The sequence below is a fragment of the Phyllosticta capitalensis genome (assembly GCF_038381095.1).
Source record: "Phyllosticta capitalensis strain CBS 128856 chromosome Unknown BKA78scaffold_1, whole genome shotgun sequence".
Taxonomy (NCBI): domain Eukaryota; kingdom Fungi; phylum Ascomycota; class Dothideomycetes; order Botryosphaeriales; family Phyllostictaceae; genus Phyllosticta; species Phyllosticta capitalensis.
In genome coordinates, this window is record NW_027117439.1 from 1,284,937 (window position 1) to 1,311,221 (window position 26,285).

General features: G+C 53.7%; 7 protein-coding genes across 7 annotated transcripts; 2 read left to right on the plus strand and 5 right to left on the minus strand.

Moving 5' to 3' along the window:
* Positions 1-4,263: 4,263 nt before the first annotated feature.
* On the minus strand, positions 4,264-6,454 carry BKA78DRAFT_348532 (uncharacterized protein; the record flags this gene model as incomplete). The annotated part of the gene is made up of 5 exons (XM_066890653.1): positions 4,264-5,084; positions 5,133-5,339; positions 5,387-5,959; positions 6,017-6,206; positions 6,326-6,454. The coding sequence occupies 5 exons, from the start codon at positions 6,452-6,454 to the stop codon at positions 4,264-4,266; spliced, it is 1,920 nt and encodes a 639-aa protein (XP_066749119.1).
* Positions 6,455-6,583: 129 nt separating this feature from the next.
* On the plus strand, positions 6,584-7,625 carry BKA78DRAFT_8546 (uncharacterized protein). Its single transcript, XM_066893863.1, has one exon. The coding sequence runs from the start codon at positions 6,888-6,890 to the stop codon at positions 7,476-7,478; it is 591 nt and encodes a 196-aa protein (XP_066749120.1). The 5' UTR covers positions 6,584-6,887; the 3' UTR covers positions 7,479-7,625.
* Positions 7,626-7,773: 148 nt separating this feature from the next.
* On the minus strand, positions 7,774-12,856 carry BKA78DRAFT_291138 (P-loop containing nucleoside triphosphate hydrolase protein; the record flags this gene model as incomplete). The annotated part of the gene is made up of 8 exons (XM_066885848.1): positions 7,774-8,034; positions 8,096-9,174; positions 9,230-9,267; positions 9,328-9,420; positions 9,477-9,580; positions 9,648-9,808; positions 9,857-12,500; positions 12,554-12,856. 8 exons carry the CDS (start codon positions 12,854-12,856, stop codon positions 7,774-7,776), a joined length of 4,683 nt encoding a protein of 1,560 aa, XP_066749121.1.
* Positions 12,857-13,217: 361 nt separating this feature from the next.
* BKA78DRAFT_301973 (uncharacterized protein) lies at positions 13,218-15,904 on the minus strand. Its single transcript, XM_066887402.1, has 6 exons — positions 15,763-15,904; positions 15,572-15,707; positions 15,373-15,507; positions 13,906-15,323; positions 13,733-13,852; positions 13,218-13,680 (listed from the first exon to the last, which is right to left on the minus strand). The coding sequence occupies exons 1-6, from the start codon at positions 15,856-15,858 to the stop codon at positions 13,465-13,467; spliced, it is 2,121 nt and encodes a 706-aa protein (XP_066749122.1). The 5' UTR covers positions 15,859-15,904; the 3' UTR covers positions 13,218-13,464.
* A 106-nt stretch (positions 15,905-16,010) lies between these two features.
* On the minus strand, positions 16,011-19,335 carry BKA78DRAFT_358777 (mitochondrial protein Pet127-domain-containing protein; the record flags this gene model as incomplete). Its single annotated transcript, XM_066892363.1, has 4 exons — positions 16,011-17,218; positions 17,273-18,233; positions 18,282-18,345; positions 18,393-19,335. The coding sequence occupies 4 exons, from the start codon at positions 19,333-19,335 to the stop codon at positions 16,169-16,171; spliced, it is 3,018 nt and encodes a 1,005-aa protein (XP_066749123.1). The 3' UTR covers positions 16,011-16,168.
* A 513-nt stretch (positions 19,336-19,848) lies between these two features.
* Positions 19,849-23,604, plus strand: BKA78DRAFT_244505 (uncharacterized protein; the record flags this gene model as incomplete). The annotated part of the gene is made up of 1 exon (XM_066884035.1): positions 19,849-23,604. One exon carries the CDS (start codon positions 19,849-19,851, stop codon positions 23,602-23,604), a length of 3,756 nt encoding a protein of 1,251 aa, XP_066749124.1.
* A 1,168-nt stretch (positions 23,605-24,772) lies between these two features.
* On the minus strand, positions 24,773-25,750 carry BKA78DRAFT_348537 (peptidyl-tRNA hydrolase-domain-containing protein; the record flags this gene model as incomplete). Its single annotated transcript, XM_066890654.1, has 1 exon — positions 24,773-25,750. The coding sequence occupies one exon, from the start codon at positions 25,748-25,750 to the stop codon at positions 24,773-24,775; it is 978 nt and encodes a 325-aa protein (XP_066749125.1).
* Between the last annotated feature and the right edge of the window lie 535 nt (positions 25,751-26,285).

The window sequence follows — 26,285 nt, forward strand, 5'->3', positions numbered from 1 at the left end:
ACTCGTTGGCGAGTTGTTCTTCTTGCTCCTGTTCAAATTGCCGCAGAGCGTTCCGAATAATTTCTTCCGCCTTGTGCTCGACGAACTGGGTGAGGAGACCACTGGTAGGTTCGAGGACGAGATTCTCGGTAATTTTTTGGTACACGCTCGCCTTTGTCTTTTCCAAGTCCTCAGAAGCGAACTTCACTTGGGCGGCGGGAGCTGCAAATGAGGGTAAAGATTTAGGGAGCACAGGATTCGCGGATGAATCGGAAGTAGTGTTTGGAGGTTGCAGGGAAGGACCACCAAGTGAAAAAGTTGGAGCAGAGGGTTGAGAAGGCTTTGTTGCGAAGCCACCACTCTCAAATTTCGGCGGTGAGGGCTCAGGTTTCGTCGATGCACCGCCGAGAGAAAAGTTCGGCGTAGCAGAGGTCGCTTGAGAAGGAGGAGTTTTGGGAACGAAATTCCCCAAGTTTGGGGAAGACTGCTTGAGTGGATTGAATAACCCAAGGGAGGGTGGCTGTTGTGGTTTGGTCGAGGGCGGCGGGTTTGTTGAAGGAGAAGGCGCTGTTGCCGACGGAGGCGCTGCAGTTGATGTTGAGGGCTTGAATTGAAAACCAGAAGAAGAGGTACCGGCAATTTGTGCTGGTGTAAAGCCAAACGGATTCTTTTCATTCGCGGAGGGTTGCGTAGATTGAGTCGGAGCTGGAGCGAAGGCACCCGTGCCATTTAAATTGAAAGGGGTCGATTTTGGAGGAGAGCCCGGAGGAGTCGCTGCTCCGGAGTTGACTTGGGCATTTACAGGTGGCTTCGCCGGGTTAGTTGTCGATTCACTTGGATCTGTAGGATTCTTCGAAGTGTTGAAAAGTGTAGAGGCAGGCTTGGACTGGGGCTGGAAAAAGGAAGTGCTGGGTGGCTTGTTCGGCGCAAAAGCAGGCAATGCGGAGAACCCAGACATCGTCGTTGCTGGAGGGGTGGAAATTCCCAAAATCGATTCGGATTCGGCCTCCTTTGAGACCTCTGTAAAAGGCCCAGGAGGCTTGCCAAATGGTGACTGATTTGAAGTAGGAGGCTTGCCAAACGGCGATGATTGCATTGGCAGAGGTGAATTGGCGGGCTTCCCAAACACAGACGTCTCGGCAGGTTTTCCAGGCGCGCCAAAGAAGGAGGTGGGGCCGGCACCCGCAGAAGGTTGTCCCGCAGAAGAGTCGACAGGTTTCGGCGCCTCAGCAGCTTCAGGTTTTCCAAATGAAAAGTTCGAGGCAGCGGCGGGCTTGCCAAACATAGAGGAACCATCAGAAGCTGCAGTTGGATTGAACGGCGAAATTGAGGCCGGAGTCTGAGTGACGCTAGATGAAGTCCCAGAAGCCGCAGGCTTGCCAAACGTCGTGATGGCCGGAGAGTTCGTCTGTTGGCCGAAGCTAGAGGTGCCTTCAGATGTGGCGGGATTTCCGAATGGCGAGATTGATTGCGGCGGCTGTGAAAAGCCAGAGGCGGCATCAGGGGGCTTGCCAAACGAAAAAGCTGGCGTTGAGTTGGCCGGCTTGCCAAACACACCACCAGTAGCGCCAGCAAAAGGATTGGTGGGCGTTGCAAAAGAGCTCGTTGTCGCAGTTTCCGCATCCGTATCAGACTCGTGTTGACCAACAAAAAGAGATGACTCCTTTGGCATTTTCTTTGCCGGAACCTCGACCTCCTCAACAATCAAGCCTCTTTGCGTGGCCTCTTGCACAGTGAGACCATTTATCACGGCCGACAGTGAGCGTCCGCAGCGCTTGGGCTCGACCAGATTCTCGGAGCGAAACTGCTTCCGCAGCCCCGCGGCAGCACTTGGAAGCTGTTTCCCTAAGACGGATGTCAGGTCGAGGAATTCGGTCCCGTCTGCCTTTTCATCGATCGAAAAGCTATACGCCTCACAAAACGTGCGTGTTTCTTCGTCGTCGTCAAAGGCCAGCACGCGGGTAAGCTCCGACATGGTCCAATCCTCAGTCCGCACTTTGCCGCCTGTGCGATAAGCTTGCCAAATAGAGTTGAGAGTCGACTCCCTGACAGACTTGAATTCAATCTCGGCGACGCAAGCCATGAGATACGATACTTCGGAACTTTCAACGATCCGGAAGAAGCGCGCAGCGTTGCCCTGGGCAGTCGGGTGACCAATACGTGGATTTAGAGGACCAACTGGCCTGATGGTATCGCAAGCAGCATTGAACAGCTTGACGGCTTGCCGGACCTGAGGATTCTTGATGAGATCGGGCTCCCAGCTTTGTATTCTGTCTTCAATGTTTGGAACCAGAGACTTCATCTCAAAAAGGATGCAGTAGGCGCGAAACTCGGCTTCATTGGGCGACCGGTATCTTGATCGATTCGCATCATAGAGCTCCATCAGCGTCAGCAGCGTCTTGTCGAGCTGCTCACGATCCTGGAAATTGTCGTATGCGTCGTATGGCTTCTTCTCTGTTGCCAACTGGTGCATCGAAATTATGTGGAAGCGCGCGATCCTCTCCAGACATTCAATTTGAATGCGGACGTCGGGTACCTTTGCGCATTGTTGGATGGAAAAGTCGTTTCGAATGGCCCTAGTCCGGTCCCAGAGGAAATGGTGTGCTTGTCCAAGCGATGTCTCCGAAAGCACCTGGTCGAAGAGGTAGTCGCAGGTCCGCCGAAGAATTTCAGGAGGACGGAGGTCTGATGGGAGCTGCTCCTCGACGCCAGCTGCTGCGCGCCGGAATTTCTTCACCATGCGGTTTTCCGCAGGCTCGATGGTGCCAGGTTCCTTGTGCCGTTAGACCAGCCTCATAGTTTGCACGGAACACGTACATATTCGAGCTCCCAAACATCATTCTGATATACGCGCTCTGCCCTCTCAAACTCGCCGCACATGTCCTGGCAGGTTCCCACGATCGTAATGGCATCGGCCAGCTTTCTCGGCTTGTCCGGGTCGGCAATGAGTCCAGCGGCAATGGCGTGTTTTCGTTCTTGGTCCCGGTTGGCTTTGAGCTACACGATAAGGCGAAGATGTCATTCTAAATCTCTCCTTTTCATCAGCACAGCAGTGGCTGTTAACATACCGTTTGGTATCTCTGGGCCCAGGTGAGGCCCTCCATGGATGGCTTCGCAGGAGGTTTGAAGACAGACGGTTTGGCGGCGGCCGCTTTGGAAGACGCGTGGGATGCGGTTTGCGGTCCCGCATTTCGTTGTCGAGGTCCTGCAGACGCGCCTCTCGTAGCGGTGGTGGCCCTCGAGCCTCGCCCGCGTCGGCCATTCGCGCGACCACTTCCCTCGCTGTCGCTCGCGTTGGAACCTCCTCTTGCAAGAAAGCCACCGCGACGGCCTCCTCTATTTCCGCGGTCGCCTCCACGCGCTGACGACATGGCGTGTCGCAGCTGTTTATCGAAGGAGAAGGCGGCTTGTCGTCATTCGGCTGATGATAGCTTTTGCGCGGGTCGATAAGAGTGAGAGACGGTCTCGGTTCGGAGTTGGAAGGCGGTGGTGTGGTTGTCCTGTTCTTTGTCGAGTTGTTCGGCGACTCCAGAGAGCGCAAGCTCCAAGCTGCAGCATCCCAGTCGGGCCGACCCCAATCTACCATCACGCTAGTACCAAACGGGAAACATGTGCAGCCTCACTTTGATCTTTACCTCGACTTCACTTCAAGTGCACCTCACAAACAAAGTCAATTCCAAAGTCGCTCTGACTGTAGCTAGCGTCTCATTAATATCATTGAATATCATTGCAGTAGGTTCGTTTCAAGCATTTCATTCATCCGTCTCTCGCGCTGCGGAGCTGCCAGCGCCAGGCGTAGTCTCAAACTAAAAATGATGGAAAACACGAAGAGGTATCCAGCCGCTCAGAACGCAGTCAAATTCATAATGAAAAAAGAAACGAAGAAAGAACATTTGCAATCCCGCAAGAGCACAGCGCTTGTAACATGTCCAGAAATGCCCGCCAGGCGCAAAAATCGGCCGGAACGAAAAATGAAAGGAAAATGCCGAGTACCCACGCTCAGACAATGATGCAACGGACCAGACGATCCACATCATTAAAAGGTCCTGACAATACCATAGCCGTACAAAGCTCCCAGGCCTGGGATTGAAGAAACGATGCCCAAACTCCGCATTTTTGATGAAAAGAATGCAACAAGGCCCGCCAAATGCACCAGGTCGTCACTTCGTTACCGTCATGGTCTCATTCTTTCCAGCCAGCGTTGAAAGATCAAAAGCAATGCAGACAATACAGACACAGTCGTGCAAATGTCAAGCGCAACGAACGTCGAGCAGTGTAAATGGGCTAGCCAAACTGCGACCCGTTCATGCCATACGAAAGATTCGGATGTCCGAGACTTCCCGTTCTGAATTGCGCATTCGCGTACTGGGGCTCGTCAAAGCCACCTTGGTTTCGCATACCGTGCATCATGGGCAAAGGTGCCTGCGCCATTTGCTGCATTTGCGGCTCGGTTGCGGGAATTGCAAGGCCTATTTGTTGAGGAATCGGGCTGTTGTAGCCATGCGCTGGTGAGACTTGTTGGTTGAAGGAGTAGTTCATGTTTCCCGGAAAGCTGGTGTTTGAAGAGGGATATGAAGTGGTTGAGTTTTGGGCGAGAGACGTCGGCGAGGAGAACGAAGAGCTTGACTGCGGTTGCATAGAACGCCATTCGGGCGGATAGGTCGAGTACTGGCTCATGTAACCTTGGTCGCGGTTGATGCCGTAGCCGGGCTGTTCCATGAAATTCACAGGTTGCTTTGAGTCGTACTGGTACCGCATTGGTTCTTCGTAAATCTGGTGCATCGGAGTAGGTTGTTGATATGGTGACGAGACATTGTTGGCAGACTGATTGTTGCCCGGTGTGAAGCGGAAATGGTCACCCTCTTTCAAAAAGGGGGCGTTGGACTCCTGCTGGTCCTGCTCCCAAGATTGGGCCTGCAAATCAAGCTGTTTCGTCGACGTGACGAGCTCATGCTCAGACGAGCGCTGACGGCGTGATCGTCGCCCAGATTGGGATTCAGCGGACGAATTTTTGCGGGCTCGCTTCCTGGGCTCATTCTTCCCCTTTTTGTGAGGACCAAGAGCTTGCTTTGGGTACGATTTCATCGTGTACAAGTCATCGCCGTCTGTCCACGTCAGCATTTCTTCTTATCCCTTGATCGTGTAGTACACACCCAATCCACCACCGATGAAATCAGCCCAGTACCTGGCCAGGTGATAAATGTCGGCGAGGAAAATCTCGCGCAGTTTCTTGCGTTCAAGGCTACCCTTGTCCTGGTCAAACTTGAGAGGGCAGTCCTTGGTGGACTTCTCCAAGAGGTCGATGCCTCCTTCTTTTTCGGCCATCCAGAGCAAAAGGTGAACGCCGAGAACCAAACGCTCTGCATCGGTTAGCTTGCTGTCAGCTTGCTGTGACGGTGGAGCTTACCCTCTTTCCTCAGGTGATCTGGCTCCTTGTGACGCACATGGGTCAACGTCTTACAATTCGGATGCGGCAGCCGTGACCACCATTCCTGCCGTTCCGTAGGCCACCATGGAGGAATATCCGGGCCTTCTTCCTTCTTGTTGCGCTTCTTGCTAGGCTTGTCATTCTCCTTCTCCTTGCGAGCACTGTTGACGTAGGGGAATCTGGACTGCTTTTTGGGTTCGATGGCCTTGATTATCTGCTTCAGGACGACCTTGCAGGCCAATTGTTGCATCTGATCGAAGCGGAGACCAAGGTTGTAGACGACTTGGTCAAAGTCTTGGATTTCGAAACGGACCGTGGGCATGGCCAGAGGATCCAGGTTGGCAGGCCATTCCTCCGTGTCATCATCGTCGGCATTGTCGTAGATGCTCTGGTTGTGAGATGGGGACCTGCGGCGTTTACCGGGGATAGGAGCAGGGGCCTTGGGCTTGATGTTGACAACGGAAGGCTTTTGGGGTTGATTGGAGGGATGTTGCAAGCTGTCATCAGAATCGGAGGCGATTTCAACCCAGTCGGAAACGCGGTTCTCGTCAGCTGGGCAGCACAGTCAGCGTTTGTGTTAGCCGAGACCAAGCAGGCGGTCAGACGCACCGTAAATGGCAGGGACAGGCCTGGACAGGGCTGATGGGGCAAGGCTGGAGTTGAGAGTACGGACAATGGCCGCCTTGTAATGGTTAAACTTTTCGGAGGCGAAGGTAAAGGGGTCGCCGTTGTCGTCGAGGCCAACGACAGCATAAGCTAGAGGATTGACGTTGCCGATGCGACGGATGGCAGCTTGGATCTAGGAGAGGGCCGAACCGGTTAGCGGCCGTTGTGGCATTGGTCAAAGTGCGGGGTAAGGGTCGAGTCGGGACGAGACGAGCAAGCAGAAGTCTGGAAGCGAAATTCCCCAAAACTCACCTCTGACAGCACTTGCTGGTCAGTGTAGCCCTTTTCGCGCGGCGACACTTCTTTGCCGCCTCGCTTTGCCGTCTGCGCATGGTAGGCGGCGGGAGTGGCAGAGTTGGCTGATGGTTTTTGCTGTGTCATGGTCGTGGGAACCCAGGCAGGTCGTGAAGCGCTTCTTGCCAAGGCGCCGGTTCAGCACGAGCGTCGTCTAAGCGCGACTCGTCGCAGCTCACAGACACGCGCGGTTCGCTGCTTGGCTTTGGTCAGTTTTGGACGACGGACGGTGTTGGAGGGATATGTACTCACAGAGAAACAACGAGGAAGGGGGAGGACGAGGGTCTCGATAACCAAAAGTGGTGGTGGTGGTGGTTTTTGTCTCGAGCCAAAGGCAAGGCTACGGTAGTAGGGCAAAGCAAGGCAAGGCGAGGCAGGCAAACACGTGGGCAAGGACGGGACTGGAGGCGACGAAACGAAAAGAGAACACCAGGTCAGGCAGCCAGATAAGCGAAGAACCGGTGCGATGTTTTGGAAGCGGGATTACGGGTGATGGGTTTGGCTCGGTATAAGAAGGAAGATGGCGTTGGGCCCCTCCCTCGTCCGCCCTGCCCTGCCCTGTCCTGCTGCTCCGTCTGCTCCACAAGTCGTCGTCCTCCAGTCGATGGATGGCAACCGGCATCGATGCGAGTGCGCGGCCGCGACGTCCAGTGGGACCCCCGGATGGCAGGCCCGACGATACCACAGCCGTGACATGGGTTTTTTCCCTCTTTTTTCTCTTTCTTTTTTGCTTTTACATGTCGTCTCTTTAATATTTCATCCATGCCCGCATTGCTTTTTTCTTGGTCCTCGACAAATGGGGCCCGGGCCGAGCGCCGCAGCCCCAGTTGCCTGTGCCCCCGTCCCCATGTCTCCTGTCAGTAAAAAAGACAAAAATATTAAATCAGGAATGACTGATGAGGTCGTTGGTGGACCCTGTCTCAGCCCTAGGTACAGTATCGACGGATGCTCCGTAGCGTCCCCCGCGAACAACCCAACACCCACGGACGGCCTTGACAGCCTCCCGCCCGGTCCTCGGCCCTTCCCGATGCCCACTTCCCACGATCCAGAACTCAATCCCAAATCTCCCCGCCCCGGCCCGTTGCCGCGCCACCAACTACAACGTCGGTGAGTGAAAAATCGGCCGTTTGAAAAGAAAAAGAAAACCGCTTCCTCAACCCCCGCGGATTTATGCCTTTCTTTTCAACCGGCCACCACCGACAGACAACGGCCCGCCGCCAACCGTTTGAGTAACCATCAAAAAGACAGCAGTGAACTGACCGGACATGGGCATGCAGGGGCTGGCTCGTCTACCCTTGACGCGCCTTCCCTTCCCAGCCCGATACATTGCTCTATCAACTGTACAAAGCCGTCATGCCATTGCCACGCCCCTTTTCCTCCCTCCTGACCGCCAACCGGGCTGCTGGCTACTCCTGCACGCCACTGCCGCCCTCCACCGCGCCTAGGAGACCGGATTCGCGAACCAGCTCGTAGAACAGCCCCTGCCGACGCACCAGCTCCGCGGGCGTGTCAAACTCGGCCACCTCTCCCCGCTCGAGCACCACGATGCGGTCTGAGTCGAGGATCGTGTTGATCCGATGCGCAATTGTAATGATGGTCCTGTTGCTAAAAATTGGACTGCGTAATGTCGTTTGCAGCATCGCGTCAGTCTCGACGTCCACGGCCGCCTGCATCCCCACGTCAGCTGCCTCGTCCACACTTGTAACACATACACACTGGCCCACTTACCGTTGCTTCGTCCAACACCAAAATGTTGCTGGGCGCCAGCAGCGCCCGCGCCAACGACACCAGCTGTCGCTGCCCTTGACTGAGATTGGATCCTCCCTCGTGCACCGTCGCGTCCAATTTGCCTGGCATGCTCGCAACGTACTCCTTCAGTCGAGCATGGTCCAGCGCGCTCCACAGTTCCGTGTCGTCGTGGACACGGGCTGGGTCGAGATTGTCCCGCACCGTGCCCTCAAAGAGCGCCGCATCTTGCGGGATGATGGCCAGTCTGCGTCGAAGGTCCAAAAGCCCGATCGAACTCGTGTTCAACGAGTCAATGCTCACACGGCCCTCGACTGGTTCGATGATGCGGAACAGCGCCAAAGTCAACGAACTTTTTCCAGCACCAGTCCGGCCAACAACGCCAATCTTCTCGCGCGGCTTGATGTCCAGATTGATATTTTTCAGAACCAAGTCCAGGCCAGGTCGATATCTCGTGCTGTAGTTTTCAAAGGCTACAGCGCCGTGCGGCGGCCAGCTGACAGGAGGTCTGTTCTTGGAGATGATCTCAGGCGCTTCGCTTGGCAAGTTTGCGTATTCGAGAACGCGTTCCACAGACACAATGTTCGTCTCCACCTCGACCGTCTGGCGGACAATCCAGTTGAGAGACTGCGTGATCTGCAGAGCATACGACATGGCCAGACCGACAAGACCTGCCGAGAGCCGACTTCCAGACGCAACAGAGATGATGGAAAATCCTGCAGCTGCCAGGATGATCACAGAGCCGATGAATTCTAGCCGCACTGCCAGCCAACGATTGGCATTGATGGACGGAAAGTATGCGCGCAGATTAGAATCCACACGCCACTCATTTTCCTGGGCGAAGCGACCCTGCTGCCTGTACGCCCTGATTGTCGAGATGCCGCTTAGCGACTCTTGAAAGTGGGCATAGATCGGACTCTTGCTGACGCTGTCGAGACGTTTGAGCTCTCTGGACGTGCGCAGGTAGTACCGTTGAATGTAGAGGTACAAGGCTCCAAGGGGCACAATCAGCGCAATGAAGATGGGGGTCGATGCAGAAACAACCGCGAGAGTAAAGACCGCTGTTCACACGTCAGTTCATCCACGCAGGGGAGGCGGGTACGTGCAAAATCATACCTCTTGCAGTGTTGACAAACAACATGTTGAAGGTGCGTCTGTGGTGGTCGTGATTAGCGGCGTTGCACAAATCCCGCCATCAAAACAAAACAACTTACGCAAGCATCTCGTCCACGCGATAAATGTCACTATCAACCACCTTGTCAGCCTTGCCCTCGATCTTGAGTGTTGCCAGGGTCGGACGTGGACGTCTAGTCGTACCACCACCAACATGCATCGGGGAATTTGTCTGTGCAACTCGACGTACCTGGAGAAACGATTCAGGATTCGCCCAGTTGGCGTCGTTTCAAAGAAGCTCATTGGTGACCTAAAAATGGCAAAGGCCATCCGTTCGTGCAACTTCCGAGAGGCCTATGCGCAGCGGGTATGAGCGTCAATAATCTGATCTTGTCCCTTGTTGCATGAAACAGCAGCTTACCTCGATCGAACAGAAGATCCACAAAATGAGCGTCTGGACAACAACCAGCGCAGCAGATCCAAAGCCAAACGCAAAGTAGATGCCAATGTACTTGCCGACATCGCGGTTGCTGCCATACTCGCCATTGACCTCGGACCACTGCTTCAACCAAACGCTGCCGCCTATTTCATTGTCAACAAGTGTCCGACCTTTCAAGAGTCTTCACATACCAATCTGAGCCGTCTGGGCTCCAATGAGCATGGCCAGGTAGACGACCACAGCAGCCAGGTTGCTTGTCTTGGCGTACTCGAGGTACACACTCCACTTGACTTTGCCTTGTTCCGAAAACTCCTTGGTCTGCTTGCTTTTGAGGGCACCACCTTCTTCATCCGTGAGCTTGCCGCGCGGGCCACGGAAACTTGCGGTACTGGCCCGTCGCAGCTCATGACCACCAGAGCTCCTCTTGCGGCTAGCCCCTCTGGTCCGGATGGGTGCAAGTTGCGTCACGTCTTCTTGTGCCTCCGTCTCCATTTGCCCATCTTCATCAGAGGCAGGGCTGTAGACGGTTGCCTCGTCGCTTCCATCCGTACTAAGTTCCGAATCCTCGTTATTGGAGCTGTTGATCAGAGTTGCGATCTCTCCCTTCATCGCAATCAACTGGTCGTACGTGCCCTTCTCGACTATGGAGCCCTCCCTAATGAGAGAGATGTAGTTTGCCTCAAAGAGAACGGGGATAGAATTGGTAGCCAAAATCCGTGTGCGACTGGCGAGAAGTCCCTTGGGCCCAAGAACGTTGTCGATGATGTGGCGACCGACGTGCTGGTCAACAGCGGAGAGGACATCGTCAAGCAGGTAAATGTCAGCCCGGGCATAGACGGCTCTTGCAAGAGTAACGCGGGCCTTTTGGCCTCCAGACAGTGAAATGCCTCTTTCGCCGACCTCCGTCTGATCGCCGTCAGGCAAAGATGCGAAGTCATCGAGCAAAGCGCATGCCTTGACGGTGCGGTCATAAAAGTGAGGGTCCCACCGATATCCGAACACGATGTTTTCCCTGACCGATGCATTCATGACCCATGCAGTCTGGGCAACATAAGCAGTTTTACCGCGGACGACAACCTCGCCATTCGTCTTCCACAAGTCTCCGAGAATGGCAGATAGAAGGGAGGATTTGCCAGCCCCGACCCGACCGACAATGCACGAAAGCTCGCCCTTGCGAGCAACAAAGTTGATGTTGTCAAGCGCCACTCTGTTTTCCTTCTTGTTCCAAGTGAACGTTGCATCTCTTACGATGACGGATTCATCGCCTTCTTCCTCGGCGGCTTCTTCTCTCATAACAGCGTCATCCTGTAGTTCCTCCGCTGTGAGATAACTCGTAAGCCGCGCTACAGCAACGCTGGCCTCGATGATGGAAGTAATCACCATTGGAAGAACCGAAAGCGGGAACGTCAGCAAGTTGAACAAGGTGAGCGCAGGGAATACAATGTCGGTCGTCAGGGGTTTGTCGTTGGTGAGAACGAAGACGGCAAAGGTGGAACAGGAGACCAGGAAGGGTGTGGTCGACCAAGTGAAGTTGGCAAAGGCCTGAGCTGCGCCAATTTTTCGTAGCGTCCTGAGTTCTTGATCGTTCCGGATGTAGTTGAGCTTGTTGATAAAAGCAGTCGTCCACGCATAGAGCTTGATAGACTTCATGTTGTTCAGAATCTCCGTCATGAGTCGAGTTCTCGCATCCTTGTTTTTCATCTGCGCCTTTTGCAGCGTTTTCATGATCCTGGCAATGAGACCGTTGATCGGTATCATGACAATCATGGCGCCAACGCCGGCAAGCATGCTAAGGCCAACAAGCTGATGCAGCGAGACCATGCAGAGAACGATTTGAAAGGGCGCAGACCACAACTGTTGACCGAATTGGGCGAGATCTTGCAAACGCTGCGTATCGACGGCCATGTAGTTGACAATGTCGCCGGTGGACTTGGCGGCGCGTCCCTCGTTGGACAGACGCATGGCTTTGCCGTAGATTGCCGCCGTCAGAGCAGACTTGACGCGCATGCCAGTTTCAAAAGACCGCTGGAAATACTGATGGAGACAAGCAGTCTGCGAAACAGACACGGCAAACATGGCCAAAGCGATCGCAGCGCCGCGAATCACTGGCTCCGGGTCATCTGTGCGATACGATGAAATGAATTGGATAAGCAGTCGAAGCAATTGCGGTTGGACAAAGGCCAAGACGTCACTGCCAACTTTGATGACAGCGCCCCTGAAGTAAGGTCCTCCAAAAGCCGATCCAAGCGCAATCCACAGTGATGGGTGCTCTCTGTGCAATTCCCTGTTCCAAGCAAGTTCGAATTGATCTGCAGTCGCGCGAGTGGTGTCCCTTTTGCGTAGGTTCCAGAGGTCATCTTGAGTCAAAAAGTTTTTGTAGCCGTACTTCATCATTGGCGTCATCCAGCCAAAGGTCAAGACGGAGAAGACGTCAGCGTACTCGAACGGACATTCGTCTTCGTCTCCGAGAGCGTCATAGGCACTGACTTGCTTTGGAACAAGCCACTCTAGAATGAATTCCGTAATTGCCAGCCCCACGCTTATGCAAAAGACCACAAAATATGCCAGGTGGGTCTTTTGTGTTTGCTGAGACACCATTGAACGCAGCTTGATGCAAAAGGCGATGATAATGAGGAGCCAGTAAAACAGGACAACGCCATTCGGATTCCGGGAGCGGTAGTGCTCAATGTACTGAACGTAGAAGACGAATCCCAGGGAAACCAGTGTGATTATGGTAGTCCAAAAGCGAATATCTCCAGCAAATGCATGTGGGGCGTGCGCAATTTGAAGAGCGCCTTGGACGATGTGGGTAGCGATGAGGCCGAGAATGATGGACTAGGGCTGAATTCAATATCATTGTCTTTTGCGCCAGATAACCTGTGTCTTACCAGCTTTGCCCAAAAATGCCAATTCCTCTTAACGGGCTGAGGCGCACATTTCCTCAGAAGGTACCAGATGGCACCCGCTCCACCCACAACACCAAATGCTAGGGCGACAAGAGATATGCACAGATCGAGAAAGCATGGCGCAAAGTCATAGCGGTAAGGGCTCAAAGGACCCCAGCCCTCGACGTTACCGCATAGCCGTTGTTGTCCAAATGTGGTGCCAGAAGGACCGTGGGTACTGCCGAGGACGGTGATGGGGCGATTGAACGGTCTCAGCGGCGTCTGGGACCCGTCGGTGCGGAGCATTGAAGCGTGCAGTGGCGCTGGCGACGGGGAAGCCGATATCGTCTCTCCTCCGGCGGGCGCAGTACGTAGGAGATGTGGAGAGCGAGAGTAGGTTGGGAAGGAGTAGAGTTAGGAAAGTTTCTGCGGTTGCGACTGGTAGGAGGAGTTTGAGCGGGTCAGAGGAGAGACGATAGGAAGAGGGCGACAGGGTGGATGAAAGATGACGGCAGCTGGAGGAACATGTAAGTCGGAAAGATCGGCGGGCTAGCCGACTCCGAATGCCCGGCGTCTAGCCCGATGGAGCAGTAGTTCACTACGTTTCAAAGGCTTGGGAAATGCTTCATGCCCGTCGTACAACAAACAATTCACCTAGTCATCACGTACATGGAACCCGAATGCTGCCCTATCCACCGACATCCTTTATTGACTCTGATAATTCTGCGTGTGCCGTGACTGTTGCTACCGAGCCTCATTTGTAAGCTCAATTTTGGCACGGCGCTCGCATTCGGCGTTAAGAATCCTAAAGCCTTAGGCTAGCCAACTCCTCCGCCAGACTTTCATTGGCTGTCTATACCAAGAATGGCAGCTGGCCAACGAATATTCTCGCAATCCACACCGCCCATCCAGCTTCAAGAACTTGAGTTGTCCACAAACTCAATGTGCTGAGCACTGGTCTTTGCACCCGCTTCATCCATGACCGTGTCCGCTGCTTCTGTCCTGTCTGTTTGCTCCTTGTTGTCTGCATTGGCCGAGTCACCGGCCCCATCGAGTTCATAAGGCGGAGGTTGCTCTGTTTCCCCTGCCAATTCTTTGCCATATGCTGCATTATCCGTTGCAACAAAATCCTATTCAATGTCGGTTAGCCAATGCCTTGTCCTCGTTTGAGGGACTTCGTACTGCTAATGCCTGCGGCAACTCTTCCAACGGCTGGGAAAGCGCCTTTTCGCTTGCGTAGAGGAGTAACACTTCACGGTTCTCGACGGCCGCCGCTGTCAGAGCTTCCGTCTGGGCGATTCTCTGCGGCAGTGGATTAGCAAAAGTGGTCTCGACCCGTGACAAGAAATACTAACAGATTTTGAAATCTGACCGCTGTTATCGTACTGAATCCTCCACCAGCAGTCCGTAGCGGAATCGGCGTTCTGTCCAGCTTCCAAATCTTGATTCACGTTCTCACTTGTCTTGATCCCGCAATTCTGCTTGATGTAAAAGACGGAAGGGTCTGTCGATAGGCCACACAGCTGATATTTGGACGTTGGGTTCAGTTCTGACGTGGTCGAGTGCTCTTTCAAAAGGCCGGAGAGCTGCTCTAGGCTTTGCTGGGCCATCTGCTCTTCCTTCTTCAAATCCTCAATCTTGACCTTGACATTGTCATAGACAGTCTGGAGCTGCTTGAGCACCTTGTCGTCAGGTGAAGAGTCATTGTCCGTCGTTGCCATGACCACATCTCCGTCATCCTGAACACTTCTCCTTCGAGAAGGTCTAAAAGCAGACATGGCCGTTTCCAGTAAGACCAGAGCATCTCCAGTCTTGCCCTGGTAGTTGAATCGAGTGTACTTTTGTAATTTTTGTTGAATTTCTGCAATCTTGCCCCTGTATTCGGCTCGATCCTTTCTCATCTGCTTTGACTTGCTCTCGTATGCTGTAAGATATCTGTCCGCGTACCAAGACTCTGGAATGGTCATGTTCAGGCCGTTTGCGCTGACATCCGGCTGCTTCACGATGATGACTAGAACCTCGGCTACGCGGTCTATGGCAGCGTCGACGTCCTTGGTACCATCAGGATCGTCGCTCCAGATGGTGTCGTCCAAAACGTCGTAGAGAGACAAGCATGGACCGCTGCCGCCGTTGTCGAGAACGGGAGTCAAGCACCAAATGTTGGGATATTTGGAATTGCCATTCTGGACTTGGTGAGCTGTCGTTTTGAACAATTCGCTAAAGCCATCGGAAGGTTCCAAGCGCTCTGCTGCTGCCAGCCATGACCCTAGGAATTTAATGGCGTCCTTCTCTTCATTCGCCCAGGTCGAGTGTACAAACCACTCAAGCTGTATGAAACCTTCAGCACTACCATATGCCCGCTCGGTGGCATCAAGAAAGGCTATGATTCTTTGCGTCTCGTGGATCAGCCTGTCGCTAGGGCCAGGGGATGGCTGTCCGTTGACGACGTTTCCGGAGAGGGCGGCAGCATTGCCACTCCACCAAGATGAGTTCTCGCCATAATTCGAAAGAATATGGCTCTTCATCAGCAGAGCGTTTCGTGCCATGGGAATATTTGCGAGTATGGTGAGCAACGCCGGAAGGTAGTCTAGGGTCTGCGATGGCTTTAAGAAGGCCGGCTCCCCTTGATTTCTTCGCCTTTGATCCGGTGGAGGGTCTGGTGAAGCGTTGGAGACTGTGGTCATCGCCCATTGATTGGACTCGTAGTACTCTCTTGTAGCAGGCCCAAATTGCACGCCCGCACCACCAACCACGCCAGACTCTTGGTTTGCGCCTGTATCTCGTTGTCAGCTTTCACTTTGACCAAGTACTTGGATGCGCACCTTGGGAATAGTAGTCGCCCATTCCGGAACCATGTAAGCTGTTGCTTGGAGTGTTGGGTCTTGTGTTGGGCCGAGTTGCAGCGGTGCTGTGCGGGTATTGAGCGGCGTCGTCATCGGCATGGTCGATTTGAAAAGCTAGGGCAGATGAAGGGCGTCAGTAAGCCGTGGTTCAGACAGCACAGGCACGGGGGAGCTTTACAAGGTACACCGGCAAGTTGAGTGCTGCCGCCGTCTCTATCTTGGGAAAACAGGTCCTCGTCGTATTTTTCAGCATCATAGCGATTTGGATCCGCTTCAAAGTTGGCAAAAGCTCTGTTCACATCCCCGTTGGCATCCTTTGGGGAGGTCAGCCAGCTATGCGTGAATTGGTCAAAGGCGACGCCGAAGTACCTTGATGAAGCGCCTCGCGATGTGCGGCAGTGGAGCGGGGAAGCCGAGAGCGCCTGCAAAAGATATCAAGGTTTCGACCTCGTCTTCGATGGCCATGATGGCGAGTAGCGGTGGATTGTTGTGGTTACTGCGAACATCATGATGGGTCAAAGAAATGCGCGCGAGCTTGCGGCGGGCAGCTTGCGCGAACGGACCTACCGGGGTCAGGAAGCTTGGACAGCTGCAGCTGCCGCCGCCGGACAAGACGTCACCTCCGATGCGCCGCACCACCTAGACAGCGCTGTGTACAACATCAAGATTCTCAGGCACCAAGGCTGCATAAATGTCTAAAAACTCCAGAGTAGGGATTCAATGGGTCAATGTCAAAAGAGTCTTACTACGGCAGTCGTAGACTAGCCTGCTTTTTTCAATCACTGCGGCCTTTTGCTCCTTGGCCGTAAAGCCACGACAGGTACATGTCCACGTCCACAAGTCTCTGCGGCTTGGCTGTTGCATCACAAGGTTTGTACACCACCTTGCCATGTCGCTCCAGCTCCTGGTCCCGTTTCTCCCTCCATGCACGGCCCTTGACGCTGATTTCCCGAAGCATTCTCTGGTAGTAACTGAGGACTTTGTCTCCCTTGACGTCTTGGACCGAATGGGAAAATCCTTGAGCTCTCCGTTTCCTGCAAGCTTTCAAAAGAGCCATCGCCTTCTCCGAATTTTCAACCTCCTTGATGGTGTAATCGATGGTCCAGTCAGAATCTTCACTAAGATTCTTTGGACGCAACACAGGCTCGCCGTCGACTTTGTTGGTCACAAAGAGTTTCAGTGCTAGCAACGGATGATCGGCTTCATTCGAAGCACCGTGGTCGTTGCCATTGTCTTCCTCGGCGGCAGCTTCGTGCCGAGCGTTCCCTTGGATGACTTGATTCTCACCGCCCAGGTGCGGCGCCATGTTGTCGGCCGAGGCTTCGTCCACCGAAGCAACGCCTGGATGACTGTCCTCGACCGGTGGGAGCTCGCCACGGGTCGCTGCTTCTGTTATCTCAGGTGCCGTGCCCTCCCCGACGTCAGGCGCGGTGGTTGCTCTTTCCGAAGCAGCATCGTCGGACGCAGCCTCATCCTTTGCAATCTCCTGTTCAAATGCTGCATTCTCCTCCAACGCGGCTGGATGCGCTTCGTGGATCCCCTCGATCCCCTCGGTAACAGTAGTCTCGGTTGCGTCGTCTTCAACGACATCATCAGATGCTCCTTCATCATATTCCCTTGCCTCCTTAGTCAAAGCACCTTCTAGGGCATCGCCTTCGGTCGAGTCTTCCGAATCAATTCCGAGGACTCTGCGCTCAAACGCCTGCACCTGCGCCTTATTGGTGTCTTGAATGGCTTGGATCTGATCTTCCGTCATAGGTTCTGCGAAGATGTACATCCAAGGCGACGCTTGAGATTCGCGGGTCTCAAACTGGATTCGAAGGGACTATGGTGGTGGTCAGCGATGCCAGCGATCGTTGAATTTGATGTGCAAACTTACTGTTTCGGGAAATCTCTCTGTCGCCTGGCGCAAGATTCTGTTCAAAAGACCAATGCTCAAACGGAACTCTTGATCGCCTACTTCTCGTCCACCATCTGTTGTGCCGTGTATTGCGCGATCCATATCTTCTAGGCTCATGTACTGAAAGCCAAAAATCCGCTCGATGTTATGGTACGCAACAAAAATTCCGTCCATCCTGCCCATTCGCGCCTGCAAGGAGTACTTGAGAAACACTGAGCGCATCATGTCGTGATATTCGCGCTCGTAGGATTCAAACTGGCCAAGATTGTTCTTGATCTGGTAGCCCGTATTCTTATCCCATTCATGAACATCCATGCGAATAGAGACGACAGCCCGAGTCTTCAAGTCGTACATGCCAGTGCCGGGCAAGCGCGAGTCGTGAGCATCGAGCTGAGAGCGCATTAGAATGTCGCCCATGGACGTATAGTGATAGGACTCGGGCTGTCGGCGCTCTTCTTCAGAAATTTGATTGGGATTCGAGACGCGGTATCGTTCGTATTCTTCGGTGGGGAGGGTGAGGAGCTTCTCCATCGACTTTCCAAGCATTGCTAGGATGTTTGATTGATCGAATTCCTTGTCCGCATCTATTGAATAAACGCCATTCTTGTACCGCAAGAAAACGGAGGCAGGTAGGCGATTGAGCCTAGTGAAGTTGTTGAGTTTTTCGGGAAAGTCTTTTGAAAGCAGGGACATGTTGATGGGTCGCCAGCATGAGAGGAGGTAATGGAAATGCGAAAGACTAGCTGTCATGCTGGAAGTGGAGCCAACAAAGGTCTTTTGGTGCTCCCGGGCAAGATCAGACAGGGCGGTGTCTCTTGAAGACGTGATGTACTCGCCCAGGGAGTTGAAGTTGAATTCTGCGACTGGCATAATGTTTGACAGGTAGGGGTCAAAGTTAAAGACTTGGGTCCTTGGATCCTGCAATTGATACACGCCCGGGCTGTCATGGCGTCAGCAATTGCGCGAAGCTAGTCGAATGGCAACTTACTTGAAAAGCACTCTGTCCAGACCATATGCGAGGGAAGGCACGGGAGGTTGGTCAACATCAAGCGCTGCGCTGTTAGTTTCTTGCAAAGCACAACTGCCGCTGGTGACTTACGTGTCAAGTCGAGCTCTTGGGCCGATAGACTTTCATGACCACTGGCTTTGGCCAAATCTGTCCTGTGGGATTCTTCCTCTTCCGCGGTCACTCCGCCCTTTATTGTCTTTGGCTTCTTTTGCTTCTCCCTGTTGCCATTGTCTTCCACTCTTTTATCGTTAGGTGTTGAACCCTTGCGCGGTTTCCTTTTTTTCCTGCCTCCAGCACTCTTCTTTTCTGAATCTTCCCCCTCCCGATTTCCTGAAATTCTCCTTACTACAGAGCCATTGTCCTTCGCGACAACTTTCCGTAATAGGGTTGGAGATGCATGTTCATCTTTTTCGAGCTCCGTCTTTTCTGAGCCATGGAGGAGGGCCTCTGATAGCGTAGTGTGGTTTTCCAACTGCCCAGCGACAAAAGCCTTAAAGGACTCTTCTCTCGAGTTCTGGTCCTTTTCTTGGTCGAGATCATGGCTATCTTGCTTGCTCTTTTTGCTTTTATTCTTGTCCACATTGGCCTTGGCGCGCTTCTTCTTCTTCCGCCCTGGAGTTTTTGGGGATTTGTCGACTTCTGCAGCAATGTCGGTGGAAGGCTCGGGTTCCTTCAGTTCGGGCGCAGACGGCGACGCTGCATTTGAAGGAGGATTTGGCGACTCAGCCTGGGCCTGGTCTTGGACAGCAGCGGTTGTACGAAGCAGGGTAGGACGTAGGGTAGCGAGGGACGAAGATGGAGCGGTCACGGACCGGAGCAGTTGGCGGCGTAGACATGGTGGGCAAATGTGCCGTGGCGTAGATCGCAAGACGCGTGCGCTCGTGCGGCCGAGCATGGACGCGGGGGTTTGTAGAGACAGGCGGGGATGGGCTGCGAAACAATTGGGGAAAGGAAACAAGAGAAAGATGGTGTTGGTGATGGAGTCGACAAAGACGCCCAGTGCACAGAACAAAAAAGTTAGGTAGGCGCGCATCTTCTGCCCGCGGCTACATTGATCGCCCCCTTGTGCGGCCGCTAAACCGATAACTGACGTATGCGGGCCTGGGAGCCTGAAAGGTAGGGCACCCACACTGCTCTCCACCACTCACCAAACACCGTCTCTCCCTCTCCACGCGTCTTTCTCTTCTCTCTTTTACACCTCCCACTCTTCCCCTGCTACGCCGTCCTTCTCCTTTTCCTCTCGTCCTCTTGTCCTTCCTCTTCACCCCGTCGCCGAGAGAAGCTCCCGCCGCCCCTGGTTCTTGTCGTCCCCACCACTCGACCCGGCGATGGACTGCTCGATCACCCCAGCGCCTGACCACTGCTACCGTCTGCTGCGCCCTGTTGTCGCTGGTCATGTCCTCAGACGCCCCATCAACCTCTTGTGAAAGGCGCACCATTGTCTCCGCACTCGCTTCAACCACTGTCTGCTGAAGCGCCTCGACCAAACCGCCTTCATAGCAGCACCTTTTCGCCAGCCGTGCAACCACCGCCCAGTTCCTCCGCAATGCACGCTCCTTCGAGCAGCAGCTCCAAAAGGCGCAGCTTCTTTGGTGGCTCATTGTCCAAGAATCCTCTCAGCGCCCTCACTCCTGCAAACGATCACCGCGACCGCGACCTCAGCCGGGAGAGACAATCACCGAATACCCTTACAAAACGCCGCCGTCCAAGCTCTTTCATAGATGGCTTGAGCTTTGGCTCTGCCTTTGGCGGCTCTGATGGGCTCCTTACCCCGGATTCCCCGGCCCACTCTCCAGCCAAGTCTCCAGCAACAGACTCCAGGGGCCCTCGCCTCCGACATTCGGCGCGCATCAGCTCATGGGTCTCTGCGAGATCCGGTTCTGATGATCCCGAGGATGAGGCCGCCTTGAGCGCATTGTCGAGCAAGGCACCGTCTGTGAACTGGGGCGAGCTGAACGATGTTGGTTGCCACTCGAGGAAGATTATCTTGCATGGCGAAGTACAAACGAGCAGCACGCTCTTCCGGCGCAAGAAGGAGTACCTCGTTCTGACCGAGACGCACATAGTGCGCTTCAAGAATCAGCAGAAAGCGGCCGAGACGTTTGGCGACATCTTTGCACCACTTCACAGGACTTCTTCCTTGAAACAGAGACATCATTCCAACCCGTCCATTGGGTCCGTCCAGGAGTTCCAATCCTTTGTTTCAGACCATTCTGGCGAAAGGAATATTGGTACTCCCCTCAAGCAGATCGTCGCCGTCTACCAGCTTGTCGACGACAGACCTTACTTTGCCTTCGAAATATGCTATCTAGACGAGGACACCAATCACGACTTTTCCATGACCTTGCAGTTCGGGTCGCCAGAGGACATGAAGACTTGGCTTGCTGCTGTTCGTTCAGCCGCGAATCACACCAAGACCCTGGGTGAGAGGTACATTTCATATCAAAACATACGCCTCGCCGCTCGCGTCGTTGAGCGCGAGGGTGATTACGACCCAAATGCGTTTTCCTTGTACAAAGTCGTCCAGCGTCCTACCGGTAGAGCTGGATCGGCGTCTTCATCAACCGACGACCTAACGAAAATTGCATCCACCGTCTGCTTTCTTGCCATAGGAATCCACAAAGTCCACCTGATTCCCGTCTTCAAGTCTCGGCAGCGTTCTTCTAGCCCCAATCTTCTATCTTACCCGTCTGAAGTTTCCTTCGGAATTCTCACTCTTACCTCTGTCCGACTCAGCGAAAGTGACGACACTTTTGAGTTGGTGTTCAGGATGCCAATGCAGAGACCCAAAGTACTCCTCATGGCCTCTCTGGCGGCAAAGGAAATCGCGGTACGGCTCCACAATGTGGACAACTTCTTGCGGCCAGAGTGGGAACCGCGACCGTACATCTTCTTGGTTCCTGACGCCGTACACCAAGAGATTTCGAACAGTGCTGCCACAGAAACGATCGACGAAGCTTCTTTGGACCGCACTCTCTGCGCGTACTGCATCGCCTACAATATACCACCTCAAGTGATTCGTTACCAGGTTACATATCCGCAGGATGACTGGCCACGCTTCGAGCTTCTCCCTCCCGATGACCGAAGACGGCCAGGATACACGCCCATAGAGCTGCTTGCAGTCATGCGTGCGCTTCGATACAACGAATCTTTCGGCGCCATTTCCTTCGCGGGTATCCAATTGGACGCGCTCAACGAACTCCGCGACCGATATGGCACTGATCACGTGTGTTTCAAGACCAAAAGAGGAACTCCGATCAACCTGAGTCTTGACGAGCTTAGCAGCTCATGTTTGTTGGTTCAAGAAATCCGAGCATTGGCGGTGACAAGCCGGAAGCTTCGCCGCATGGACTTCAATTCTTGCATCAAGAGGAAACCGTTTCACTACGTTGACGAAGGCAAGGCCAAAGATGTGGGGTGCGGAATCGTCGAGGCACTATTCCCTCTTTGCAAATACCAAACGACCAACGTTGATTGGATTGTCCTCAGCAACATTCAGCTTGGTGAGACTGATCTCGACTACCTCATTGCTGCAGCTGCAGAGAAAGATTGTCACCTTCGCGGCCTCGAGCTGAGTCGATGCGGTCTAGATGAGCGCAAAATGTCGCTGGTCCTTGATGCTCTCAGGAGTCAAGAGAATACTTTGGAAGCCGTCGACATCTCACGAAACCCGGCGCGGCTGCTTCCTGCTATATTCGAACCGCAGCTGAGTGTCTTTGGCTACATTAGGATCCTGAACCTCTCGAACACTGCCCATACTGCCGGACCAGAACCTTTGTTGACAGCCGATACTTTGCTGGCCTGGCGATTACAAAGTCTCCAGCTAAGCGGCACGGCCCTCAACAACGAAACCATTGAAGCCATCACTGTCTATCTCAACAGCGGCCGATCAGAGTCTCTGCGGGAACTGCGGCTCGACAACGCTGGTCTCAGTGGAAGGCAGATTGCCCGCGTCATGAGATCAATGAGCTGGCAGCCTGGCGTCGCACGAGAGATGCATTTGGACATTAGCCAAAATCGCATCGAGCTGTTCCACGATGAATTTACTTCTGCCATTGCTGATGGGGCGGCGCCAGCTCACCTGACAAATGCGTTGATTGACTATGAGGAAGAACACTCTTTCACACAATTGGTCTTGGCCATTGCAGCCAACAATACAATTCGACATCTGGACATCACCAAAGTCTCCTTGCCCCACGATGCGTCCGAAAGGACATGTCAAGCTCTGGAAAAGATGTTTGCAGAAAACCAAACTTTGGTCAGCATTGACCTGTCAGGGGAAGATTCAAAGCTCGAAGTTGCCAAGTTGGGTGTTGGGATCAACCGCGCTTTGTGTGGACTCAAGAGGAACAAGACCCTGCGGGTTCTCTACATTCGCAACCAGGGGCTCGGTCTACGAGGCGCCAGCACTCTGGCGGATGTTCTGAAAGTCAATTCCTCTTTGGTGGAAGTGCACTGCGAAAACAATGCCATACCACTGCAAGGCTTCACGGACTTGGTCAACTCATTGCATCACAACACGACATTACAGTGGTTGCCTGCTATGCAGGAGAGCCGTGAAGGAGCACTTCGCCAAACGGAAATGACCGTCAAGAACATGCGTGCAGAGATCCAAGCACAACAACAGTCCAAGACAACTTCTATTCGCAACCGAGTCGCCTATAAGATTGGAAAGTCTTCCGAACCTAGGGCGTCACCCACACTGATGTCAGAGTCAGACGTGCGAGCAGCAGTGAGGTTGGTCGAGGAGAGTTGGGACCGACAGGCCCACAGGCTGAGTTTGTACCTTCAACGCAACGTGAATATTGCGGCAGGTCTGCCTGCATCAATTGACATCGAAGAAGAGTTCTTCGAGCGGCCAGAGTCTGTGGCCCGAGGGGGCTCCAGCCGATCGGATGAGTCGCGAAATGGAGATATCCCGACCATCCAGAGAGCACTGGCCGAGGCCGATTCGATCAATGGCACAAGACCAAGCACCGCAACCACGTCAACCACCGTGACTCTACGTTGTCCGGAACCACCAAGAACCCCCTCGTCACCAGAGCGCCCACACTTGACCATTGGGTACGACAATGGAGCAGCGCCGCTTACGGATTCGGGGGCCAGAGGCAACTCAAGTTCAGACGCAGACGCGTTTCTGAGTGCTCTTGCGGAGCAGCTGGACATCAGCCGCGAGGATGCGCAAACACTTCTCGACGCAGACGCAGCGGACAGGCTTGCGCAGCTGAGCCCTGTCGGGTCGTTGAGCCCCGTCAGCCCCGTCTCTCGAAGCCAGTATCCATTACGGATCATGGAAAACTAAGGTCGGAAATTGGAGGAATCTTGGTGCTGCTGCTGATGATGCGACTTCTCCTGGGCCATGAAAAGTTGCTCCACGATACCGAGGATGAAGGATCATGAAACGAAGGGTGCTGGGGCTGTGTCATGCGCGGAGTCGTCGTTTATGCATGCATTCGGGCGTTGTATACCACGCTGTCCTTCTCTCTTTTCCTTTGCCTCTTTCCCTTCCTTGCATCTCCTTTTCTTTCGTGCATGACTGGGCTCTGATTTCTTGGCTTTTCAGATAATGAGGATAATGTAAGGAACTGCTCTGTTACTACGCATGATGAACATACAAGTCTTGGTTCACAAAGCTCCCCTTTCTCGTTTGCTCCCTAGAGAATTGACATGACTATTACGAATATTTGTACAGTAGCTCTCATTTGACGCTTCCATCGCTCGTGTATCCTCAATGTACAATGAAGGATCCTTTTTCAGTTGACTGTTGAAAGGTAGGGCACCTCACACCAAAAGTCTACCATCGGTAATATGGGCACAAGAAGACTTCGCTTGGATGACATAGGGATTCGGACTCGGAGCAGTGTCACTGTAGAAGGAGTGCAACGCAGCATTTTATAGGCCGTATCTCTACACATTCTCATCTCGAAATCATCATCCAACTTATTTCGAAACATGCTCATTTGGATTTCTTGCACGTATAGTTGGTGGACTGACGACATGCATGCCTTTGTCCATTCAATAATCCTTGTCGTGTCGATTCGACGCAGCATTGACACAGGACGGGCGCGTTTGCCTTGATGCGACACGTTTGTCTGTCTCTATCCTCTATCAAAGCCCGTTTTTTAATTTCTGTCTCCTCTCTCGACGGTCGAAATATTTCCAACGTGCTACGCAGAGACACGTAAACTCAGGAATAGTCGTCTTCGACGTCCTCAACGTGATGATCTTCCTGGGTGCCTTGAGACGGGCGCTCCGCTGTCGACTTGAGTCCTGGCAAGGTAAGGACAACATACAGTCATTGAATGTGCTGCAAGTGTCCCCATTGAAGATGATGGTGCCTGAGTCAGAGCGCCTACGGGAATGATGCGCGGAGACAAGTTATCATGCCACATCACACACTCGGTGCGCTGGTTGCGGGAATGTCCTTGAGCTCGCCGCAATATTTGGCTGCTCTCTTCCTACTGCCAGCCTCAAATCTTGCCCTCCTGAATATCCCTCAGCTTCCCAATGACGTTGCCAGCTGCCTCGCGCACCGTAATGAGCTCATGCGGCGACATCTTCTTGAGAACATACTTCGACACATCCTCGGGACTCCTACTCTCCGGGCGGCCAATGCCGATGCCAACCTTGACGTACGGTGTATTCGCCAGATGCGCCGCAATGCTCTTCAGGCCGTTGTGACCCTTATTCGAACCACCAGACGCGCGCACCTTGACCTTGCCAAGCGGCGACTCGAGCTCATCGTGCAAGACCACAAGCAGTCCGGAGCTGGCGAACTCGGGCGACTCCTTACGCCACTCGTTCCATGCCGTGCGTACCGCCTTGCCCGACGTGTTCATCAGCGTCGGGCTCTGCCACAGCGTCCAGTTCTCCTCCCCCGCCGGTATTTCTTCTGGCTGCCTCTCGTCGCGCCGCCCCGTCATTAACTTGAACGGGTTTATAGTGTTTTGGTATTTGCTAGTAGGGTCCGTTTGATAAGACACTTCGCCGTTGGCGAGCCGTCGGTCCTTGCGAAAGGCGGCGAATTCACGAAGCTCTCGTATGCGCGCAATAACGACGTGGCCGGCCGAGTGGAACGTGTTGGCGTACTTTGGCGCTGGGTTGCCAATTGAAGCGATGAAGAGAGGAACGACGGGCTTTGCGGAGCCAAACATCGTGAGAGGCGCAGCGGGGGACTCGACGAGGTTGCGCTGCTGGACGGATCTGCTGTTGTCCAGCGCTGGCAATTGACCACCTCTTGGCCTCTTGGGTTTTGGCTTCCTGTCGAGTTTTTCCTTTTTCCTGTCCTCCGCCGTCTCTTCCTCCGTCGACTCGTCTCTTTGTGCGGGCGATTCCGTCGTTGGGGGCAGAATGTGGTCAGACAGTGGTTGCGGAGCGTTGGTGGGAACTTTTCCGACGCGCGCGCCGCCGGGAACCGCGTCGGTGGTCGCGTCCCAACTTTTTGACATGGAATTTTCAGCCGCCGTGGTTTTTCGAAGAACAAGCTTTCTATTGCGAATTTACGACCAGGGTGACCGGAACTCCTCTAGCTTTTAAACAAACAACTTTCGCGGTTCGTGGTTCGTAAGCTGACCAGTCCAAAATCCGTCGTCCTTATTGGGGTCACCGCCACCGCAGCCACAGCCACAGTTGACGCAGGAGCAGCAGATGAGTCAATACTCAACAAAAAACCAAAGGATACTTAAGACGAAACTCGGAAGCTAAGAGATGTATTGAACAAAGCCCAGAAAGTGCAACCCTCGCACAGGTATCGCCATCCAATCACTCCCAAAGCAGATTTCATCCAAGGAGCGCGCCGGGAGCCCATAGAGGAAACCTGAACCTGAACTCCGGAGTACACAAGGAAAGATCCCGCCTGATCGGAACAGTTATACTAAAAATCCGTACAATGGAAGCCAGCAGTGTCGGACACTGTGAAGAAGCGAAGTCTGGAAAGCAAACCCCATTACCCGAGTCAAGAGCGCAAAAAAAAAAAAAAATAAC

Excerpts from the sequence above, each read along its gene's own strand:
- BKA78DRAFT_8546 (XM_066893863.1), top strand. The coding sequence starts at position 6,888 with ATGGCGTTGGGCCCCTCCCTCGTCCGCCCTGCCCTGCCCTGTCCTGCT.
- BKA78DRAFT_301973 (XM_066887402.1), bottom strand. The coding sequence starts at position 15,858 with ATGGCCATCGAAGACGAGGTCGAAACCTTGATATCTTTTGCAGGCGCT. Across the intron at positions 15,508-15,571 it reads TCAACTTGCCGGTGTACCTT|CTTTTCAAATCGACCATGCC; the intron begins GTAAAGCTCCCC and ends CATCTGCCCTAG. Across the intron at positions 13,853-13,905 it reads GCGGTCAGATTTCAAAATCT|AGAATCGCCCAGACGGAAGC; the intron begins GTTAGTATTTCT and ends CCACTGCCGCAG.